Here is an 18,174-nt window from a genome sequence, read left to right on the forward strand (position 1 = left end):
AGGACTAGGAAAGAGGTTCTGCATACAGAGTAGGAACAGTTAGGGGCTAAATTAAAAAGCAGAAACTCAAAGGTAATAATCTCTGGATTATTACCTGAGCCATGAGCAATTTTTTATTATTCTTTCATGGGATGTGGGCATTGCTAACAAAGCCAGCATTTGTTGCCCATTGCTAATTACCCTTGAACTGAGTGGTTTGTTAGGCCATTTCAGAGAGCAGTTAAGAATCAACCACGTTGCTGTGGGGCTGGAGTGATATGTCGACCAGACCAGGACAGCAGATTTCCTTCTCTAAACGACAGTAGTGAACCAGATGTGTTTTTATGACAATCGATGATAGTTTCATGGCACCATTACTGAGACTAGCTTTCAATTCCAGATTATTAATTAACTGAATTTAAATTCCACCAACTGCCTTGGTGGGATTTGAACCCATGTCCTCAGGGCATTAGCCTGGGATGTGGATTACTAGTCCAGTGATATTACCACTACGCCAACGTCTCCCCTAAATTGGCATAGGGTAAATAAGTTGGGAGAGTTAAATGCGTGGCTCAAAGATTGGTGTGAGAGAAATGCATTTTGATTCATGGGACACTGGCACCTGTAATGAGGAAAGTGGGAGCTGTACCATTGGGATGGTCTTTGCCTGAACCGTGCTGGGACCAATGTTCTGGCGAGTCGTATAACTAGGGCAGTAGAAAAGGTTTTAAACTAAATAGTAGGCCGAGGGATCAAGTGAGAGAAGATATGATAAGTTAAAGAGAAAGCAAGGTAGCAATAAGAGAAATAATAATTAGAGCTTGGCAGGAAGGGTCAGAATGTACAAAATTAAGTGTGTGCAAGCAACTACGGTTGCGTAAATAGTAAAACACAGAACTAAAGGCTCTGTATTTGAATGTGTGTAGCTTTCATAACAAAACAAATGAATTAGAAAAAAAAATGTATGATCTGATAGCCATTACAGAGACATGGCTGCAAGATGACAAAGGCTGGAAACTGAATATTCAAGGATACATGACACTTCAAAAGGACAGGAAACGGAAAAGATGGAGAGGTGGCTCTGTTAATTAAGGATTACATTAGTACATTAGAGAGAGGTGACCTTAGTTCTAAAAATCAAGATGTAGAATCAGTTTGGGCAGCGATAAGAAATAGTAAAGGTAGGAAGTCACTTGTGGGAATAGTTTATAGGCCCCCCAACAGTAACCACGCTGTAGGACGGGTATACAGGAAGAAACAATGAGGGTTTGTGGTGATAATAATGGGTGATTTTAATCTACAAATAGATTGGACAAATCAGATTGGCAAGGGTCGCCTGGAAGATGAGTCCATGGTGTTTTCAGGATAGTTTCAGAGCAGCACGTTCTAGAGCCAACCAGAGAGCAGGCTATTCTAGGTCTGGTAATGTGTAACAAGATAAGATTAATTAAAGACCTCATAGTAAAGGCTCCCCTCGGTACCAGTGATCACAACATGAATGAATTTCGCATTCAGTTTGAGGGTAAGAAAAATGGACCTAAGACTAGAGTTTTAAACTTAAATAAGGGTAATTATGAGGGTTTGAAGACAGAGTAAAGTAAACTGGGAAATTAGGTTAAGGGATAGGTCAGTAGAGTTGCAGTAGAAGACATTTAAGGAGCTATTTCAGAACACTCAGCAAAGATACATTCCAGTGAGAAAGAAAGACTCTAGGGGAAGGATGCACCATTCGTGGCTAACTAAGGAAGTTAAAGATAGTACCAAATTGAACGAAAAAGCGTACAATTCAGCAAAGAGTAGTGGCAGGCCAGAAGATTGGACAAAATATAAAAAACATCAAAGAATGACGAAAAAAATAATGAGAAAAAATTAAGAGTTGAGAGAAAACTAGCTAGAAATATAAAACCAGATAGTAAGCATTTCTACAGTTACTTAAAAAGGAAAAAAAAGTAGTTATTGTTGGTCCTCTAGAGAGAGTGCCTCGCAAGTTAATAACTGAAAATACGGAAATGGCGGAGGAATTGAACAGATTTTTTGTATCTGTCTTCATTGTAGGGGATACAAACAACATCCCAGAAATAATTGTGAATCAAGAGTTGAAAGGGAGGGAGGAACTTAAAACAATTACCATCACCAGGGAAAGGGTACTGAGAAAATTATTAGAATGAAAAGCTGACAAGTCCCCAGATCCTGATGGACTTCATCCTAGGGTCTTAAAAGAAGTGGCTGCTGAAATAGTGGATGCATTGGTTTTAATTTGCCAAAATTCTGGAAAGCTCCTATCAGATTGGAAAATAGCAAATGTAACTCCACTATTCAAAAAAGAATAAAGACAGAAAGAAGGAAGACAGAAAGTGGAAGATACAGGGCAGTTAGCTTAACATCCGGCATAAGGAAAATGCTGGAATCTATCATTAAGGTTATAGCAGGTCATTTAGAAAATCTCAATGCAATCAGGCAAAGTCAACATGGTTTTGTGAAAGGAAAACTGTGTTTGACTAATTTAATTAGAGTTCTTTGAGGAAGTAACAAGCAACGTGGATAAAGGGGAACCTGTGGATGTAGTGTACTTGGATTTAATAAGGTGGCACATCAAAGGTTACTAAACAAAATAAGAGCCCATGGTAAAGGGGGCAACATCTAAGCATGGATAGAGGATTGGTTAGCTAATAGGAAACAGAGAGTAGGCATAAATGGGTCATTTTCTGTTGGCAAGATTAGCTATTAGTCCAGTATCTTAGCCCAGTATTAGCTGTAAGTCAGGAAATGGAAGGTAGAGAGAAACTCAAGAAAATTACAATTAACAGGGAAGTGGTACTGAACAAATTGTTGGATCTGGAGGCTGACAAGTCCCCGGGTCCTGATGGACTTCATCCAACGATCTTAAAAGAAGTGTCTAGTGAGATAGTTGATGCGTTAGTTTTATTTTTCCAAAATTTCCTAAATTTGGGGAAGGTTCCGTTAGTTTGGACAATAGCGAATGTAACTCCTTCATTCAAAAAGGGAGGGAGACAGAAAGCAGGAAACTACAGGCAGGTTAGCTTATTATCTGTCTTAGGAAAAATGTTAGAAGCTATTATTAAAGACGTTATAGCAAGACATTTAGAAAAATTCAAGGTAATCAGGCAGAGTCAGCATCATTTTATGAAAGGGAAATCATATAACCAACTTATTGGAGTTCTTTGAGGGAGTTACATATGCTGTGGATAAAGAGGAACCGGTGGTTGTATTGTTCTTAGATTTCCAGAAGGCATTTGCTAAGGTGCCACATCAAAGGTTATTGCAGAAAATAAAAGCTCATGGTGTAGGGGTAACATATTGGCATGGATAGAAGATTGGCTAGCTAACAGGAAACAGAGTAGGCATAAATGGGTCATTTTCTGGTTGGCAAGATGTAATGAGTTGTGTGCCACAGGGATCTGTACTGTGGCCTCAACTTTTTACAATTTATATAAATGACTTAGATGAAGGGACCGAAGGTATGGTTGCTAAATTTGATGATGACACAAAGATCGGTAGGAAAGTAACTTGTGAAGAGGACATAAGGGGGCTACAAAGGGATGTAGATAGGTTATGTGAGTGGGCAAAGACCTGGCAAATGGAGTATAATGTGGGAAAGTGTGAAATTGTCCTCTTTGGCAGGAAGAATAAAAAAACAGCATATTATCTAAATCGTGAGAGATTGGAGAGCTCAGAGATGCAGAGGGATCTGACTGTCCTAGTGCATGAATCGCAAAAGGTTTGTATGCAGGTACAACACGTTATTAGGAAAGCTAATAGAACGTGATCATTTATTGTGAGGAGAATTGAATACAAAAGTAGGGAGGTTATGCTTCAGCTATACAGGGCATTGGTGAGACCACGTCTGGAGTACTGTGTACAGTACTGGTCTCCTCATTTAATGAAGGATGTAAATGCGTTGGAGGCAGTACAGAGAAGGTTTACTGGATTAATACCTGGAATGGGCGGGTTGTTTTATGAGGAAAGATTGGACAGGCTAGGCTTGTATCCACTGGAATTAAGAATAAGAGGCGACTTGATTGAAACATATAAGATCCAGAGGGGTCTTGACAGGGTAGATGTGGAAAGGATGTTTCCTCTTGTGGGAGAATCTAGAACTAGGGGTCACTGTTTAAAAATAAGGGGTCGCCCATTATGACGGAGATGAGGAGAAATTTTTTCTCAGGGAGTCGTGAGTCTTTGGAATTCTCTTCCTCAAAAGGCAGTGGAAGCAGAGTCTTTGAATATTTTTAAGGCAGAGGTAGATAGATTCTTGATAAGCAAGGGGGTGGAAGGTTATCGGGGGTAGGTGGAAATGTGGAGTAATCAGTTCAGCCATGAACTTATTGAACGGCGGAGCAAGCTGGAAGGGCCGATTGGCCTACTCCTATTCCTACTTCGTAAGTCTGTATGTCAACTTTCCTACAGAAAGCAGCAAATTTGCAATAGCAACATCACTAAAGTGTTAATGTCAAATGGTGAATTTCACACCTTTGGCTTTATGTTTTGCCATGTTTTATATGAAAATGAACTCATCTGACTAACTACACAACCTTAAATTTCTTTCGACAGAAATTGCTGACTATTCTGTCGGTTCCTCTTTTATCTGAAACAGCAGCAGTCAGAGGCTAGTAAACTTCCCATAACCACACACTGATGCTCTCCTCATTCAATAGTAGTGCATGAGGATAGTATAACTGCACCCACATGACCAATAATGAATACAAACAGGACATCAGTTTTACTATCAGTTTTACTACCATTTTATTACTCAAATTCTTACCAAGGGAGCTGCATTTTTGCTGGCTGCAAGCTTCTCTTTAGGCTGGACCCGCTGTCGGCTCTGTGATTCCGCACGAGATATGTAATCAGCTACAGTTACTGTCATTGAGAACAAAAAACTCTTTATACACCTCATTCTGTACATTGCTAGATGAATTTCATGGGTTAAATGTCTTTACAAGCACCTTATACACAAGTTTGCCAATCATTTTAACTTAATCAAACACTTCCCATTTAGTGTAAACAAGACATGCTATTGTTATAGGCAATATTGTCACACACAGATGCAAGATGTATTCAGGATTAAATCAAAGGTTTAGACAAAGACATGAAAAAGTAAAAAGTTACTTTTAACTAAGTTTGTTATAACTAGAATGCAGACATCCTTTGCATTTTTCTGATGCACAAATGTAGTACTTTTATTTAGTTCCAGTATTACTGTTTACTCAACCTATAAATTTCTAAGCTGCCCAGTAAATGAACTATTACCAACACTAATCAAGGTATTTCCCACACATAATGAAGTAACCCAAGTTTGCTGAGAATTTGATGAGGTGATTTGAAAATCCCTTAGTTGGCAAACCAGTTTTTATATGTACAGAATCATTAACACAGGGATTAAAACTACTCTTTATGCTACAATTGGGTTTTAACTGCTCCAAAGCATCTATTACATTTAACATACCAAAACACGTAAGCCAACTAATACATATACTTTCTAGAAATGGTCAATCATAGTCATTTCTGTGTCCAGCAAGAAACATTCTTTACAAACTGATTTTAAAATTAGATAAAACTCGATCAAGCAACTTAAAAGTATGTCGAATCACTGAATATTATGGCGTGAAAACAGGCCACTTGGCCCAAGTCCTCACCACTGCTTCAGTGTTTATATCCACCATCCAACTACTCTAATCCCACTCTCCTGCTCACTCCCCATACTCTGCAATATTTCTTTCATGCAGCTGTAATTTTTCAAAAATATACAATCAATATTAGATAGTTAATATTTTATCTATGGAAGTTCTATGTTTGGGATTTCCACTTTCTATTCTACCTCTTCCAACACCACCTCCCCACAGCCCCTCATCCAATTTGGCTACATTTGGGCCTAGGGCCTTAGAAACTTGCTTTCAATACAGAACCAAAAAAAATTAATAACAAGGCTCAAAATTTGGCCATTGAACTTTTACTTAAAATACTAAAATAACTGATACTGACTCATTTCTCAACTGTAAAACCTTTATTGATAATCCAGAACTTCTTTATTTTACAATATATTTCACTTATGAATTGAGAGGTTGAACAAGTTGAACGTGGTGGACAAAGAAATCCCAAGTAGTTTTCATAACAGGTGAACACACAACTCCAAACAAGTAATGTGGTGCTGCTATTAACTAAAACAAATGAAATTAATCTTTCTTGTTTTTAGAAATTGGCTCAACAGGTAAAAACATAACATAATAATATAAAGTAGTGCAACAATAAAAGCGAATAAATATTTGGCTGACAATGCCACTTCACCTAAATGGACAGAAGGGATGTTCATCGCCATTGAAGATTTTGAACAGTGCAGATCTGACATCACAGATGATCACTATCGTTCAGCAGTACTACTTTTACCATGTCAATACTGTTTAAACCAGTTAACTTAATGTGTACTTAGAAATGATCAATACTGTTTATTTCTGAACCTACAACTGACGTGATTCAAACACTCTTTGTAAATTAGACATTAAATTGCATTGCGATAACCAGCTTAAATCAGTAAACTATTCTAAGTAAGTCAAGCAAATAGTTCTGACTCTCATTAGAAAAGGCACCAAAATTAGACCTAGCTTTTACATTCTCAACCATTTTTTTCAGACAGCTCACAGATTCACTACAAAAGTAAAGATGACACTCTCAGTTTTTTCGAACACTTTGAATGTGTCTGGATCCTGTACTTTCTTTTTTTTGTCAATCACCACAGAAATGTCCACAATTTAGAATGTGCAACAAGGGCTTCTAAACTTTGGAGAATATACTAGCCATATAACGAGTAGACTTGAGCAGAGTTCTAACCCTCTTTCCTAAAACAACTAAATTAGTAAGCATGCCAAACAACGGATGTAATTTAAATCAGACAAGTGTAAAGTACAGCATACAGGAAAGAATAGGCAACACATGTACTTCATAAATTGCATTGAAATAGCTAAGGATGAAGCTGAAAGAGATCTAAAAGTTTTTGTACTCATAGTTTCAATGCTGAACATATCCAACCAATGCACTGCACCAACCAAAGGCAACAGAATGTTGAACTACAAAGCCAGAATAGTAGGATACTTGTCAGAGGAAGTCAGGATCAAACTATAGAAGTGCTCTGATCAGACTGCACCTTCAATATAAAGTCCAGTCACCAAGGCACAAGAGAGTCAAACTTTCAAGTGATGGAGGCAGTACAGAGAAGAGCCACAAAGCTAATTCTTAGTGTCAAACGCTCAGGAAAGAATGGAAAAACCTGGGTTTATCAGTCTGAAAAGGAGGCATCTGCGAGGTGATTTTGAGGTATACAAGTTAGTTAAGGAAACGGCAAAGGCAAATCCAAAATATTACTTCCGATTATTCCAAAAGAAAAATAGGACAAGGAAACAAGCTCAAACTTGTAAAAGGTAAACTTAGAACTCATATATCAGAAAATGCTTCTTCATGCAGTTATCAACACATGGAATAGACTTCCAGGTAAAATAATTTAAGAAGCAGTCGATGCTGCAATAGGGAGGTATGAGAAGAGGGGCAGACTTAACTTCTTTCTAGACAGATGAATTAGAAAGGCTGCATGGTGTTCCTCATCCCAAATTATCTGATGATATTGTAATAGGTAATGAGTTTGGTTTGGACAAATGCTAAATTGCAATACAGCTTGTGAGTTCATGTAACATTAGTTTCTGTTTCTCAAATCCTTATAAAGTTATTAATTGTTTTGGAGACAATTGATCAAATACTGCAGAACTGTTCTATGGGATGCTTCACTTTGCAGACAGTCTGCATATCTAAGCAATCAAAAATCAATTTGCTGACCAGGACGAGACAGATATTGTATGACTAAAAGAGATTCTATCACCACATATAAACGAGGCTTATTGAGAGATAGTTAGCTAAATGCTGACTGCATAGGCAGCGCGTCAAGTCCAATGCAGCCAAAACAATAAATGTTCAAACATGCAAATCTCTCATCACCATGGTATTCTATTTAGAAGGCTATTTCTTGTGATCAGTAGTATTATTTCAGATGTTGAGGTCAGTTTTGAATAATTAGAGAATTTACATTCTGATGCCAATTTATCAACTTGCTTTAAACCAAAAACCGTAAACATTAAACATACCAAAATGAGAAACTACAGATTACTGCAAAATAGATGTCAGCTGAATTGATTTACGCATGAATGTGCATTTGTACAAAAGTACAGAAATACACTCTGCTACAGTTTTTACAAGAGTTCAATTTTCCATCATTAAATGTTCTCAATCTTGACTAGACAACTGAAAAGTATGGTAGGCAGATCTTTTCCAAAGGGAAAGAAGAAAACAAAAAGGTAATCCCGTCTTGCTCTTTTGGATGTCTTTCAATGGCAGGTTAGATCATGGCACTGAAAGAGGTAGGAATAGTCTAAGTTGAGAATAAAACTGCACATTTTGTTATAAGCAACAAATGTTCTCAAAATTTTTCATGTCACACCGTACCAACGAATTCTTAGCAGCTCACACCCCACTAACTACCAACTCTGATACCAGTCAGATGTCAAAAAGATTTTTTACAACTGACCAATTCTTAATAAATCAGCAACTGTTATGAAATACTTGTACTTGTAAGCATGACAAAAACAGGCGTAGGCCATTCAGCCCCTCAAGCCTGTCCTGCCAGTCACATCATAGCTAATACATACCTCAATTGCTTTTGATCCATATTCCTGATCCCCTTAACCAACAAAAATCTATATCTTCAGTCTTGAAAATTTCAACTGTCAGTACCCACAGCCTTTTGTAGGACAGTGTTTCATATTTCCACTAGTGTGTGAGAAAAACTGCTTTCAGATTTCACTGTTTAAATAGCTTAGTTCTCATTTTAAGATTATGCTCCCTTGCTCTGTATTCCACCATCAGAGCAAATAGTTTATCTAATTCCTTTATCATTTTGTATGCCTCAATTAGATCATCCTTGACCATCCAAATTAAGGGAATACAAGCCAAATTTTATGCAACATGCCCTCATAAGCCCGGTGTCATCTGATGAATCTGCACTATCGCCCCTCCAAGGCCAATATATCCTTCCTGAGATGCAGTGCCCAAAACTGAATACAGTACTCCAGATGGGGTTTGACAAAGGCTCTATACAACTGAAGCATCAATTCACATTTGAATTCCAACCCTCGAAATAAAACCCATGCATTTTATTAGCTTTTTCGATTACTTTCTGCACTTGCGCACAAGTTTTTAATAATTTCTGCACATGGACACCCAAATCCTTTTGCTCCTCCGTAGTTCGTAGTTTGCTGTTAAGAAAATATTTTAATTTGCCTTTCTTGGATCCCAAATGGATGTCTTGACACTCTCCCACATCAAACTCTATCTACCACTGTTTTGCACAGGCACTTAATGTGTTTATATCCCTTTGTAGCCTTCTGCTCCTCTCTACACAACTTAGCACACCTTCTGTTTAGTGTCATCTACAAACTTGAATATGCAACTTCTCGAAGTCATTGATATACAGGAGCAGCTGCAAGTAACAGCATCCAATACAAAATTCTAATAATGCTCCAGTATCACCCACACTGCCTAAGTGGCTCCTTTCCATTTTGCACACTTCTGTGTTTCCAGTGCCAAGAAAAACTTCCAAAATCTTGTCAGTACTGCATTTAACAAATTCTGCCTACTGATAACTTCAGTGGAACTAAAGTTGATCTTCCTTGTAAACGCAAATGGCTTACAGCAAGATTTGTTTCTCTCACCTTTCTTCCAATTTCTAAAATCAAATAAAGATTCATTTATTTTACAGAGTCAAATAAGACCTTTTGTTTTACATTAGGTTAAATATTGCACCCTGGGGTTATGCAAACTTAATCTAGTTGCATTATACATAGTAGTAATGTTACAAGGTTCCTTGAATGATAGATAATCTTGATTATTGACTCCTCCAATCATAATGGAGAGGATGGGAATACTGCCAATGCAGGTGGAAGTGGTGTGATTTACTGTCTGTTTAAGGATTCAATTTTCTGGATGAGAAATGCAAGAGTGTTTTCCCTGCCTTTTTCAGGTCTAGTAGTGCTTGTCCCAGTTTGATATACAATATCTTCTAAATAATTTGATGTGGCAGAAACTTTAAGATCAGAATATGCAATTTTTTTTCTTTTCCCAGCAAACAAAATTTGATAATTAACTGATCTGTTTTTCCTAAAGTAATGAAGGAGAAAGTTGGCACCTACTTTCTTCTATTCATTTATTATTTATCTAAGTATCATTCATATGTACTTCAGTTCCTCTGCAGTGTATTAAACGTATCTAGTGGCAGTAAGAGCTACTGCGCCAGCTATTTTTTCAAAAAAACAAATCCAGTTGCTTTGAAGATGCTGACTCAATGTTGCATCTTTTCCATCTCCACTGACAGTTTCAAACATATTTTAATTATTAAAACAATACAAGATTAAACATGCATCCATAAAGACCATATTTATACTGTGATTTCCTTGATTATGTATTGTGAAACACAACATAGTAAGGATTGTTAGTGAATGTAGAAATAACATCTGCAATTTTTATCCTTTTGGAATTCATTTGAACCATTTGTTACTGCTGTGAATAGAACCCTTTTTTGTACAAACTATCTTTAGTGGCATGTGATTTGCAGTTTATATAAAGTGAACATCACTCATATTTAACCCAGTGTTGAAGTGCACCTTTTAAGTCATTAAAAAATATACAAACGGTTGTGTTACCTACAGCTGGCATTGTCTTTCTTGTTCTTTCCAGAAAACTAAAAATCTATTTATAATTAAGATAAAACTAGTTGAAAAATCTAATTTTAATTTTAATGTGTGCCTTTGCCACAACTATTTTGGTCGGTTGGTCTTCCACACATTGTGTACAAGGGTGAAGATCAAAACAAGAAACTGTGCACAAAGATCACAAAGACCGACCAAACCAACTACCAAAAATGATCTTTTTGCTGTAGATGAGAACAAACTTCAATTGTATATGGAGGGTGACTAAATGAGGAAAAAGTGAAAAATTAAAATGTATTTTCTGAAAAATTAATTCTACATCAACAAGCTTAGTAACATCAGTCATTAATTCTTCAGTGCAAACATACCTGCACTTCAACCAACATGGAAAGATCCCAACATTAAAAAAAAAATTCTGCAAATATCACAGCATAATATACTATTAATCTGGTTTGATGGGAGTAATTTCAGTTTGGGATTCAAAAGACAACACCAGCTGAATTTTGGTCACCTAAATCTCAAAATGGGATTATTGTTTGGCAATTACTATCAGTTTATTGATAGTTTGGCAGAGAAAAATATCAAATAAAATCATCTATATAAACAATTCAAGTGCAAGTGTAGTAATTTAAAATGACAATGGCTTCATTCAACAGAGCTGAGCAGCTTTTAGGATTCAAAATAAACATCAACTTTTGAACTAAAATGCTCATTAGGTAGCTAAAATTTAACTAGTTCAACTAAACAAAGTTAAAATTTGCCAACTAACCTATAATTGTAAATTTGCATATAGTTCTGAAGTACAAATACATCTGAACAATGTGATTGGTGCATCCATCTCACATTATCTTTTTTAGATTTCCTGTGCTACTCCTGCATTTTGTTTGAAGATTATTTTTGAACACAGATGCATGTACGTTACACCCAAAATAAAAACATTGTAGCTTACTTAGATTATTTACCCAAAGGAATATTAAGTAAAGACCATTTAGCATTGTCAGGAACAGAAATGTTGTATACATGCATATGATCTTGTAGTAAACACAGTGAGAAGGAGGAGGCTAGCAGCAACTTCAGGAGGACATACAGACTCATGAAATGGGGAGACACATGGTAGATTAAATTTAATACAGAAGTATGAAGTGATACATTTTTGGAGAAAGCAATATCAGAGGCAATATAATCTACATAATATGATTATAAATGGGGTGTAGGAAAGAGCGACCTGGAGTTCACAAACACAAATCTTTGAAGATGGCAAGACAAGTTGATAAAACTGTTTTTAAAAAAAACACTGGGATCCATTGCTTTCTATGGGCATACAGTACAAAAGCAGGCAATTTATACTAAACCTTTACAAAGCACTGATTAGGCCTCAGCTGAAATATTGTGCCACATTCTGGGCAAGACACTTTAGGAAGGGTGTCAAGGCCTTGGAGAGGGTGCAGAGGAGATTTATCAGAAATAAACCAGGGCAAAGGACATTGATTTAGTGGAGAGGCAAGAGAAGCTGGGATTATTCTCCTTAGAGTCAATTAGGTTAAGTCGAAATTTAAAAGTTGTGTTCAAAATTAGGAGGAGTTTTGACAAGAGCAAATAAGGAAAAATTGTTTCAACTGGTGGGTGGGTCAGTAACTAACTAGAGGACACAGATTTAAAATAATTGGCAAAGGAACCAGATGGGAGATGTGACGCAATAAATTGTGATCTGCAATGCAACCCTGAAAGAGTGGTGGAAGCAGTTTTAATAGTAACTTGGAAAAGGATATTAGCTATATATTCGAAAAGGTAAAGTTTTCAGGCTATGGGGATAGAGCAGCTGAGAATTTGCATAGCTCTTTCACAGAGCTGACACAGGCATGATGGGCTAAATGGTTTTTTTCTTTGCTGTAAGATTCTATGATTGTATATGTGGTACAGTATATTGAAGAGTAGTAACATGCACAATTCAGCAATTAGACTACTGTGAGGGATTCCATAAATGGTAGTGCAAACTTGCACAGCTTATGACTATGAAGACCATCACAACTAATCCTGAACCATGTGCTCATCTGACATCCACACACACACACAAACACATTCAGCAGCTGTTGTAAAATAAGTTAGAAGACTATTCAATTTTTCCTTTCCTAACCTTATGGCGCTGAAGTCAATTGTAATACGCCCACCGCTGTTCAGGCTGGGATCAACTGACTTAAGTACAGAACTGGGACCTTCCTAGTTTGTATTGTTAAGAGTCGGAGACTTCAAATCTGAGCCATCTGGGAACTTTGACTTTTCATAATATTTGTAATGTCAACTGAAAATATAAACTAAAGCAGAAACCCTAGCAACTACATCAGAGACCCTTGAGCAGTATACACCAAGGCACGGTGAGATCAAGTACATGTGCGTACTTAGAAGCTGAGTCATGGTTAACATGTGCCCATTTTGTATTATTACATTTCCCAAATTCTTCTTCCCCAAATCATTAAAAAAAATTACTAATTAAAGGTGTTCCTTCTTCAATACGGGTAACCAGAAGTTACATTTTTGTGTTAGATTTTCAAAGCAGGTTTACCACTCACAAGCAGCAGGCCCATGAAACCGTGGTTATTATAATTTAATTAATAGATAATGTGGAACAGTGACACACAAATTCAAAAATATCAAAACTGCAAATACCCTAGCATGCTAGTTGTGGCTGTTACCTGGCTGGCTGTCTCTGCTCAAAGAGCTTTCAATTTGACCACGTAAACGACGTCTGCGGCTACGATTGCGCCGCTGTGGTTTCCTTTCATTATCATCTGTAAATGTAAAGTGTGATGGAGGCTTTCTCTTTAATGTTTTATTTACAACAGCAGTCCTATGCATGGAGTTAATTCAAGTAAAATTCTCGTTGACCAAGTACAATCTTTCAAATGGTATATAAATTAGATATATACATACCTAAACCATTCTCATTAACTGAAGCACTGTCAGATTCTGTCATTCCATCAATCATGGTAGCATCATCATCCGTCCTACGCCTACGCGATCTCCTGCGGCGGTTTGTACTGCTGTGAGATTCACTACCATCAGTGTCTGCTGTTTGGTCCGTTTCTGTGTTATCTGTGTTGTCTAGCAAACTGTAAGGATTGCTATCTGGATCCTTAAACACTAAGGGGAAAACAAATATGATGTTTTCATCAGAATATCTAAGTTCTTCTTTCAAAGATCTGAACTGTAGATTGTATTTCTTTAGTGTCTGAGCTGATGAGCATAGCAACAGGTGATTTAGAGTAGAGTCATAGTTTGATTTAGGGCACAGGAGGCCATTCAGCCCATTGAGTCCCTGCCGTTCTCCAGCAGCTATGCAGTCAGTCCCACTCTCTGGCTCAATCCCTTGCAAGTCTATTTATCTCAGGTGGCCATCCAACTTCTTCTTGAAATTTAAAAAAAATTCTTTCATGGGATATTTTCCCATCCTTCATTGCCCTTGACAACTGAGTGGCTTGCTAGGCCATTTCACAGGGCAGTTAAGAGTCAACCACATTGATGCCTCTACTTCCACCACCCTTGTGGGCAGCGTGTTCCAGGTATTCTCACCTGCTGTTTCCTCATAGCCCCCCCCCTGCATCTTTTGGCAAAAACTTTCCATCTGTGTCCCCTAGTCCTTGTACCATTTGTTAATGGGAACAGTTTTTCCTTGTCCGATTTATGATTTAATAATATACAAGGATCTGCACATAATAGGTGCTAGTAAATTATTACATGCTAAATAATTAAAATTTAGGATCCTTGTCAATTAAATGACAGACTGTTGAATCTTACTTCACTACATTTATTACTCACAAAAGCGGTTAGACATACATTAAAAACTGTACAGACTGACAACCCCAAAAAAAAGGCACTTGCAGAAAACTGACACTTACTGACAGTCCCAAATAACTTACATTGTAATAGATATAAACTGCCCCTTGAAACTACAGATATGAGCAAATTACAAACTACAGACAACTTTTAATGCACCAAGTCTACTTACTACATAAAACACTGGACATGCAGGTAAGTACAAGGCAGCAAGTGAAAGAAAACAGCTTTTGTATAATGAAGATTTCTTTACCAAGCTGGAATAGTGGCAGAGGAAGTGCTCCATCTCTGGGATTGAATGCATATATGGTTCTATCAGGTATAGAGGGGTCTCACTGCCACTGGGTAAAGAGATCTCCAATAGAAAAAACCTTAGAACCCTGAAATTGGCAGTGGGTTAAGAGAGTTTGAAATTGTGGTGTTGTGTGGTCAGGTGTCATGTGATCAAACCTCGTGAATGACTCCAACCATAGTTGGCAACCTTACTCAACCATCAGGTACTGTTAACCTTAACCGCCTCCTATCCACAGCTCTCCAGCACTTATAACAATAGCAGCTGCAGCACACGGAGGGAAGGAACCTGTTCTAGTTCTGATGAAAGGTCACTGGCCTGAAACATTAACTCTGTTTCTCTCTCCACAGATGCTGCCAGACCTGCTGAGTATTTCCAGCACTTGGTTTTTATTTCAGATTTCCAGCATCCACAGTATTTTTATTTTAGTTAGATTTTAGTTTAACTTGACCATTTTTATACTGTTTCCACTGTAATGACTATCAAGGTCAAGGAAGTCATTTTAAAATTCACCTATGGCCAAAAAAGTCATTTTATGTTGTTACAACCGAGGCAGGAGGAGTGCACTGTTCATTCTAGTCCCACTTCTCCACAGGTCACAACATATATTTAAATTTTCCCACTTATCGATACGGTCAATCATATAGTCTATTTTTCCCCAGAATAAAACACACTAACCAGGTTTCTTTAATAAACAACAAAATTATCAGATTAAAAAAATAAGTCTTAACCAGTAATGATGTAAAGCATAAAAACACAGATTGAAATGTTAAAGTTCCCCTTTTACCTTAGACCCCCCCCCCACAAACCCCAATTAACCAGAAAAATAAAAGGGATTTTTGTTTAGAACTCTGTTGCAGACAAAAAAAAACACTGAATACTTGTTCATTCTTGAACAAGTGAGATATGTTGTATTCCAAAACTGGCATACAGTCTGGCCTCTGAGTACACCTAGACGGGTCACTGGGATCTTTTAGAACAGTTCTTTTCAGGCAGCATTGAGAATTCATTTAGCAGGCTTTTCTTCAAAGACAGGAGATGAGTTGACACAGTGGACTTCTCAGGGTCTTTTTAGAGGGGTGCAGGGAACCTGAGCTGGATTGTGGTCTTCTCCCCTTCCTTGGAAGCTCTCTCCTTTTGCAAGCTTTTTAAAAAGATGGAACAGGCTGGGCTGAGCTGGGGTTCTGTTCTTCAGTTTTTTTTTTAAAACTCCAACCCCTTTTCAACAGTTCATTCCCAACTCCAAACAATTCAAAAGTGCAACCGGAAACAGAAAGTCCACCTTCTGACCTGTCACTTCTCTGCACACATCTTCGCCAGTTACCAGGGTTTCTATTCGATTCTTGAGTCATGTGACAACCAGTAAATGTTGTCAAACAAGTCCTTTCAGTGTCCTCTTGATGATCCTTTTGAAAAAAAACTGGTCCAACATTTCTTCAGTTTGACTATGAATCCTCAAAAAATATTTTTAACAAGAACAAAGCACTTTCATAACAGTCAGCAGGTCTGGCAGCATCTGTGGAAAGAGAAGCAGAGTTAACGTTTCGGGTCAGTGACCCTTCTTCGGAACTCCGAAGAGTTCCGAAGAAGGGTCACTGACCCGAAACGTTAACTCTGCTTCTCTTTCCACAGATGCTGCCAGACCTGCTGAGTGAATGCAGCATTTCTTGTTTTTGTTTCAGATTTCCAGCATCCGCAGTACTTTGCTTTTAGTTTCATAACAGTGTTCAGTGCTAACGTGTGTGTCCTGTATTAATTAATGAAATAGATGATTGTAAAAGTGATGAACTTTGATTGAGTTATAATTAATGAATCAATAATCATTTTATAAAGAATGGGTTTTCATTTAAAGTTTGTTAAATCTAATTACTGTGAGTTTCTGTGTCTGTGAGAGAAAGAGTAGTTTCAGCTAAATGTGTTCAAACAATGGATTTGTCTAGGACCCCTGATAAAGTCCATGGGATGGTGCATTGTGGCCTTCAAGAGTTTGGATTTAATGACTAGAAAACGTGTTTAAGATCAGATTCAGAGACAGTGTGAAACCACTCCATTGTATTCAAATGCACAATTGATGTTCCTGATGATTTAAGAGAAGCGTAGTAAAGAGATGCATGCCTTAAACATTTTAACTGCTTAAAATATGTAGTTTCCTTTTTTTCTTCTCTTTACAATGTTACTGGAACTGCAGACAACCCAATTCTTTAGCATTTTAACTGCCATTATTCCAGAATATAGGTAAGAAACACTTTGCAGCTGATCATGTCAACCAACCACTGAAGTAAACTACATTATACTTTTGCATTTGCCTATTTCAGATGAATTGTATTTGAAACTTGTGCACTTGGACCATTAAATATTAAATGAAATAGCAGAGAAGGTTGATGATGTTTGTGCATTTGGTGTAAATGTGGACTTTCACAAGGTGATTGATAAAAGTGCCACTTAATGGACTTGGTAGCAAAATTGAAGCCCATGGGATTAAAAGTACAGTTGCAACTTGGGCACAAAATTGGCTAAGAGCTGGAGAGTAGCAATGAATGTTTTTTCAGTCAGAAAGGAAGCATACAGTGTGTCCCCAGGGCTTGGTATTAGGACCACTGGTCTTTTTGATTTATATTCATGACCTGCACTTGAGTATAGAGGACATCATTTCAAAGTTGAAGATGAGACAAAACCTGGAAATGTAGTAAACAATGAGGAGGATAGTTGCAGGAGGACATGGGCAGACATATGGCAGATGAAATTTAATGTAAAAGTAATGCATTTTGGAAAGAAGAATGAGGAAAGCCAATAAAAACTAAATGGTACAATTTTAAAGCAGAGCATTAGCAGAGACCTGGGAGTTCAAATCTTGGGTGTTAGGACAAGTTGATAATGTTCTAAAACAGAGGATAGAGTACAAAAACAAGGAAATCATGCTAAAGCTTTATAAATCACTGCTAAGGCCTCAGCTTAAGCATTATGTCCACATTTTAGGAAAGATGTCGACGGCTTTAAAAGGGTGCAGAGTTGATTTACTGGAAGGATACCAGGGATGAGAGACTTTTACATGGAAGGGCAGGGGGGTTGGGGTTGGGATTGCTCTCCATAGAGCAGAGATTTAATAACAGCATTCAAAATTATGAAGAATTTTGATGAAATAAATGAGGAGCTGTTTGAAAGGATTGGTAACCAGAGGACACAAATTTAAGATAAACAACAAAGGAGCCAGAGGAAAGGTGAGAATTTTTATTTATGCATGAATTATGATTTCGAAATGGTACTACCTGAAAGACAGATTCAATAGTAACTTTCAAAAGGGAATCGCAT

General features: G+C 37.4%; 1 protein-coding gene across 3 annotated transcripts in view; it reads right to left on the reverse strand.

Moving 5' to 3' along the window:
• Positions 1–18,174, reverse strand: part of fxr1 (FMR1 autosomal homolog 1) — a 134,486-nt gene that overhangs the window by 3,754 nt on the left and 112,558 nt on the right. For 2 of the 3 annotated variants that reach the window (XM_068042352.1, XM_068042350.1), the window contains 3 exons: positions 13,671–13,880; positions 13,433–13,528; positions 4,763–4,860 (listed from right to left, as the gene is read on the reverse strand). In XM_068042352.1, the coding sequence (XP_067898453.1) occupies positions 4,763–4,860; positions 13,433–13,528; positions 13,671–13,880 (404 nt within the window). The remainder of the gene's footprint in view (positions 1–4,762; positions 4,861–13,432; positions 13,529–13,670; positions 13,881–18,174) is intronic. The other variant, XM_068042351.1, reaches the window with a different exon arrangement.

Source organism: Heterodontus francisci, chromosome 11, assembly GCF_036365525.1.
Source record: "Heterodontus francisci isolate sHetFra1 chromosome 11, sHetFra1.hap1, whole genome shotgun sequence".
NCBI classification, from domain to species: domain Eukaryota; kingdom Metazoa; phylum Chordata; class Chondrichthyes; order Heterodontiformes; family Heterodontidae; genus Heterodontus; species Heterodontus francisci.